The sequence below is a fragment of the Condylura cristata genome, unplaced genomic scaffold (genome assembly GCF_000260355.1).
Source record: "Condylura cristata isolate star-nosed mole 26May11 unplaced genomic scaffold, ConCri1.0 scaffold00008, whole genome shotgun sequence".
Classification (NCBI taxonomy): Eukaryota; Metazoa; Chordata; class Mammalia; order Eulipotyphla; family Talpidae; genus Condylura; species Condylura cristata.
The window spans coordinates 29,071,862-29,078,372 of NW_004567109.1; the positions used below are offsets into that span (position 1 = coordinate 29,071,862).

At 38.8% G+C, this 6,511-nt stretch overlaps 1 protein-coding gene across 1 annotated transcript in view; it reads right to left on the reverse strand.

Moving 5' to 3' along the window:
* Nucleotides 1-582: 582 nt before the first annotated feature.
* LOC101637287 (cytochrome c oxidase assembly factor 7) overlaps nucleotides 583-6,511 on the reverse strand; it is a 7,813-nt gene continuing 1,884 nt past the window's right edge. The window contains exons 2-3 of the mRNA XM_004679016.2: nucleotides 4,734-4,874; nucleotides 583-1,797 (exon numbers count right to left, since the gene is read on the reverse strand). Of these exons, the coding sequence (XP_004679073.1) occupies nucleotides 1,349-1,797; nucleotides 4,734-4,874 (590 nt within the window). The 3' untranslated portion in view covers nucleotides 583-1,348. The remainder of the gene's footprint in view (nucleotides 1,798-4,733; nucleotides 4,875-6,511) is intronic.

A 6,511-nucleotide genomic window follows, 5' to 3' on the forward strand; every position in this document is an offset into this window, starting at 1 on the left:
AATATATAGGATTTCAATTTCTCTACATCCTAGCCAGCACATTTTTATTTTGATAGCAGCCATCCCGATAGATGTGAAGTAATTATCATATTGTGGTATACGTTTCATTTTCCTAATGACTACTGATATTGATCATTTTTCATATACTTATTGGGCTACAAACACAACAAAAGCTAATTTATATTTTCAAAATAAATTGTGGGCAAGCTGGAGGGAAATAACTAAAAAAACAAGTAAATTTGCATATTAATTGGAAAAGTCCCTCTCCTCTACCAGCTTGAGAGGTTGGCTGTGCTTATTAAGCTTAATGCACATTACAAGACTTTTTCTAGAACAGGTGCAAAACTGGAAGTCCCCAAATAGTAGGTGGTGACAGAAATAAGATCTTATGACCAGCAGGAAAATGTCAGGATGCCCCCTGGTGGCAAGTTAGGGAGAGAAGAAAAAAAGCAAACAGAAAAGGCCACAAATACTAAGTAGAACATAATCTCTACCCTACCCAGAATCTGTAATGAACACTAAAAACACTAATCAAATTACTAATCAACCAAAACAGTTTATTCACAAGGATAGTTAAAAAGATTCAGTTCTGAGGGACAGATGTGTCACAAAGTCCTTGTTCATAGTAACTGAAGTGGCCTTAGGAAGGGAATTATTTCTCCCTCTGTGATGAGAAAAGCCAGGTGAGTGGCCCTAGGCATGCTGATTTTTAACTGTGAATTTCTCCACTAAACATAGGCTTTTGCATTTCATCTCCTTTGCCACAACCACCTTTAATTTCTACATCTCATGTCACGTCCCTCTGACTCTATAAATTTATTGAAATATCTGATTCTAGAGGCAAGAAGGAAGCCCACACCAATGATTACATAAGTTAGCGGGTGGCAGTCGTGACTATTTAACTGTTCTTAGCTCCTTAAGCCCTCTATTATGTAAATCAAGATACTTACTGATTTCCAAACCCTCTCAGCTAAAATAATCATAATCATGTCGTCTGATTCCTTTAGGCCCTGTGTCTTTAACTTTTCCAACTTCCTGCCCTTCAGCAATCCTCTCCATCACAAGATCACTTTGGCTCTGTAGTTTGCTCCTGTTTTTCAAAGAGCTGTAAGTCTTAAAAACTCAGTACCCTATAAATGTTGTCTTCACAGATCACACCAGATAAAGGAATACTGAAAATAAACATTTCAGGCTATGTCCCAATAGGTGACATATTGGGATAATGGGCCTATGTGTTCAGAGCACTTGATATCAAGTCCAAGTCTTCCTGCTCCAACAGATGGACGACCAAGGTCAGAAAGAGGAAGGGGCAGCCGCCAGCTGTCTGCTCTGTAGAAGGTGGCCCACATTACCCAAATGTTAAGGGCTGGACACTTTTTTGCTGTTCTTTGTGCAGTTGCTGGGCTCGATTTTTTAGCACCTCAGCTTTGGCTTCATCCTTATCGACACCATCTCCCAGCTTGTACATGCGGCTGGCATTGGCACAGGCCCAGATATGGCCTAAGTCACAAGCTTTCATAGAGTATTTACATGCAAGGCCCATGTCCTTGGGAAAGCCAGGGGCGCCCTGCAGGTACATGGCACTGAGGTTGAAGCAGCTGGAGGCATAGCTACCATCACAGGCCTTTGTGTAGTAGTCTCTGGCCTTTCCCAGGTCGGGCTGGCCATTCTCATTGACTTGTCCATCATGTGCCAGAAGACCAACATTGTGACAGGCCTCCACAGACTTCTTTCCGGGCATCTCACAGGCCATTAGAAAGCAGCTGGAGGCCGCTTTCAAGTCACGTTGCAGTCCTCCTGGGAAGAAGAGTGAAAAGTAAATCAAGGTAGGGCAAAACCTAGATGTCTCAGGCCAAAATTAAGGAGCAATTCCTGAATGCAGTTCATGAACTCTGACCTGAGGCAGCCTTCATAAAAGGAAGGTGGTCACACCTCTTCCGCTTTTTTAGCCATGAGCTCCTTTGATGTCTTATAAGGAAGTCCAAACAGCTACAGGTGGTGAAAAGTGGGAAAAACATCTATCTTTTGGGGTTACAGGAAGAACATGACATCTTATAAACACTTCACTGAATGGTAATTTAAATATATACTGAATATTATTTGCCAACTACTATGTTAGGTTCTGGGGAACAATCACTGTTGCTGCCCTTACAGATCTGTGGCCTAATGACACAGATATTAAACAGCCACACAATGTATGAAGATAAGTGTGACAAGTGTATGGAGGAAAAGTACAGGGTGCTATAAGCATGTATCAGGGCTCTCACCTAAAACAGAGGTCAGGTAAACCCAAAGAAGAAACAGTAAGTGTGATATAAGGGAAGAAAGAAGGAAAATAATGTATAGGGTAAGCACTGTTCCAGAAAGTAGGAGTAAGAGAAAAGTAGCCCACACGGCTAGGCCCCAGAAATCACCTGGGAAGGAAGCTGGAGAGGTAAGCAGAGGCCAGATCACGCTGGGTCTTAAGGACTGTGTATTTAATTTTGGGAGCAATGGGATTGTACTAACAGGTCATTTTACGGAGTGATGATGACAGGGTTTACTTTTTCCTTTTTTTTTTTTTAAATAGAAAATCGCCTCTTCTTTGGGGTTACCTGACTTCTATTCTAGGTGAGAACCCTGATACATAATTATTGCACCCTGTACTTTTCCTCAAACATCTGTCACACTTACCTTCATGCATTATGTGGCTGTTTAATAACTATGCCATGAGGCCACAGCTCATGTATATTCTCAAAAAATATAAACACTTAAACTATCTTTTAAATATAACTTTAAAAGAATTCTCTCTGAATCAACTACCTGGAAAAAACTAACGTTTTCATTAAGAAAACACCAATCCATTATCTTTGTAGTATGTGTTCTGACTAAATGCTGGCTGGAAGAATGGATAAAAAGTACTTTGAAAAACTTGATTACATATGCTATTTGTAAATTTAAAAGTTAACTTTTATTTTACTTGAATTTATCAAAAAATATATATACATTGAATTGAAACTGAAGAAACTGATGAACTTTAAGTGAATACTTTTTTACCAGAGAAATTTCCTAAAAGGGAATTTTTGTGTATAGAGAGATTGTTAAACATATGAAAAGATTAGTCATTTTAATTTTCTTAACTAAGTTCCTGATAGTATTGACTCACAACTATAAGAGATGAGGATATGGGCATCTCACACTTCCTCCCATCTATCCTTCCCCACTTTTTCATGAAGTTACTTCAACTTAGGAGGAGAGCATAGCACAGTGTCTGTGAAGCCTGGGCTCTAGAGGAGGAAACCTAGGCCCAGCTCTGGCTCTCCTGTCAACAGTTTATCTGTTGTCTTCTCTTTACGAGCCTCAGTTTTCCTCGTCTGTTAAAGAGATTAAAGTATCTATTTCCTACGTTGGAAGCTTAAATATGTTCTTATAAAGAACCTGTCAAAGAAATATGTTCAGTAAATGTTATGGGTCTTCTATACCATAAAAGTCTTTATCATTTACATTCCATTTAGGGACCCTAAAGAGCAGGTGTTCATTCTAATCATCTTTTCCCAAGAGCTTTCCCACTCCTAAATGATCTGACTCACCTGTTTATTGGTTACTGGCTAGATTTTTCAAGAAAAGATCAAAAATTCTATGTCCTCTGAGTTCTTTCAGTTCTGAGAATGTATTCCTACCACATTTATATCTGAACAGTGCACAGGACTTGATTTCATACCCAGCCTGACCAATCTGTCTTTTATTATTTAAATTATATTGAATGCAATTATTGACAAAGATGGGTTTAAATCTACAATCTAATTTGTTCCTAGTTTTTTTTTGCTCCTTTTTCTCCTCTCTTGTGTTCTTCTGAACTATGTATTTCTAGTCATTTCATTCTCATCATGTATTTTAGTTATACTTCTCTTTTTGATCATCGATTATAAATTTCCAGTGATAACATCCTTAACTTACAATCTATCAATCTATCATATATTCTTAGTATAGCATTTTACATATAATCTAAGTCCCTTACAAAAGCAAACTTTCATTTACCTTATTTCCATCTTTTTTTAGTCTTACTGTCATGTTTTATATATTACTTTTTTTAGTTTACTTCTACATAAGACTCATAGTACACTGCCATTACTTTTGCTTTAAACAGTCTTTTTTCAGACATTCAGAAATGAGGGGGAATGTCTTATTTACACACATCTTCTAGTGTTCTTTATTCTTTTGTATGGATTCTGGTTTCCATCTGTCATTATCTTCCTTCACCTCAAACAACCTTAACTTTCTTCTAGTGTAGGTCTGCTAATGACTCATTCTCCCAGCTTCTGTTTATCAGAACATGAATTTATTTCATCCTCATTTTTAAAGATATTTTTGTTAAAGCAGAATTCAAGTGTGACAGTTTTTCTTTCAGCAATCAAAAGATGTTGTTCTTTTGTCTGGCTTATGTTGTCTTGATGAAAAGTCAGTGGTTGTTCTCCTTTGTTCTCAGTGTGTCTTTTTCTCTGATTTTTAAGATTTTCGCTTTATCTTTGGTTTTCAGTTACTTGGCAAGATGTCTAGTATTGATTTTCATTGGCTATCCTGTTTGGGTTCAAGGAGCCTCATGGCTAACGTTAAGACCACAATCGCACAGGAGACCCTGAAGCACACAGGCAGGTAACTTCCGAATTCCTGATCCATAGAAAATTTGGGGGGAAAAAATATGTGTTGGGGTCATTTGTTATATGACAAAGAGAAAGAAAGTAGACCCGCCTTACCTTTTCCAGTCACATAATAGGCCCCTAGTTTATAGCAGCTATCACTGTGTTTGTTTTCTTCACAGTTGAACTTCAACACCTTGGCAGCCTCATCAAAATTCTTCTGGATTCCTTCCAAATAGTCCACCAGCCGATAGCAACCTGTGAGGAAAGGCAAGAGCTATTCTTCATGTCTGGGGCGGCTGCTTGGAATGGGGAGGGTTGAAATGTGCAGGCCAGAATGTGTCTTTTATTTTGGAGCAGCCTCTGTCTTTCTGAGGTGTGGCAAGGTGAGCATACCACCTAGAATAAAGGTAATGTTCAGTGCATCCCTACAAATGGCGTTTCTCCTCAGCCAGGAATCAGTGTGGACTGGTGAGACCTGCAAGGGCTTCACCACTCACCAGCTCCCCTGGTGGGGCCCTTCAGCTCCATCAGACAGGCCTCAAGGCCCACTGACTTCCATAATGAAACTTTGCTTGCTTTGGAACATCTTGGGAAATTCAGCAGTACAACTCTAAAAATGAAGAGTCCATGGGATAATCTTAGTAACAGTCAGACAGGGATGTTTCAATGACTACACTTACTCCTCAGTGAGCCTGAACAACAACCAAAGGACTTGGAAATAGGGTCTCTAGTCCCAGGGACACTCTCCTTTACATCTCTCTCCCTGTCCTTTCTCCTTCATCTCTAGTATCACCCACCTCATATTTTTTTCATTTAACATTTATTTGTGCATGTCAGTGCATCTATATACTACATACTGTTCTAGATCCTACGGATATGGTCATTTGCCCTCTCCAAAATCACACTCTACAGGTAAAAGAACAGTCAATAACAGATGAGATATATTCAAACAGTAATAAATATTATGATTGAAATGAAAACAATACAAGAGAGTCTGCTGTATACTTGGAGAAATGGTTAACACAGATTGAACAGTAAGAGAAGGACTCACTGAAAGCTGTGATGCCTGAGTTGACACATAATAATGAAAAGAATTATTTAAAACAATGAAATGGGAAAGGGGTAGAAAATCCCAGTAACAGTCCCTCCAAAAGAGGAATAAGTTGGACATAAGAAAAGGTACAACACAGTTTTATGTAAAAGTCCAGAGGAAAGGAACAGGAAATGAGAGAGCAAAGGTGGAGTCAGACCACAGGGCCTTGACAACATAGGGAAGGCTTAAGATTTCATTCCAAGTCAATGGCAAACCACTGGAAGGTTTTAAGTGTTAAAGTTCTTTGATTTAATTTTCATTTTTCAAAAGGTTACTCTACTATGTATTTTTGTATACGCAGCTAAGTGTGTAAGCAGCGACACTCCAATACTGATAACAACATATCTAATAAGCATTTACTATAAAAAATAAAAAGTAAAACATCAGTTGGCAAGTAAATTTTAAGAGATCAAGGTGTACACATATTAGAAAGTGATTTCAGCAATTCCCATGTGGGAGTCATCATTCCTATGGTGACTTTATAGGAAACCACTATACCAGTAGCTGGAATAACTACAGCTCTCCTGAAGTACAGCACTGAGGCCTTCCACTATGGCCACCTTCCCCACCCCATTGCTTGGTATGATCTCTAGAACACATTATCTTCAACTCTCCTCAAAAACACGGCTGGATCTCCATTGCCTACAGAAAATGAAGTCTAAATGTCATTTAAGGCATTTAAGACCTGACACACTGTGGTCAGGTCCCTCTTTTTTTTTTTTTTTTTTTAAAGATTTATTTATTTATTTGTGCATACAGAGCTGGGGTACAGGCCAGAGGCTCAGGGGCGGTGAGAGGC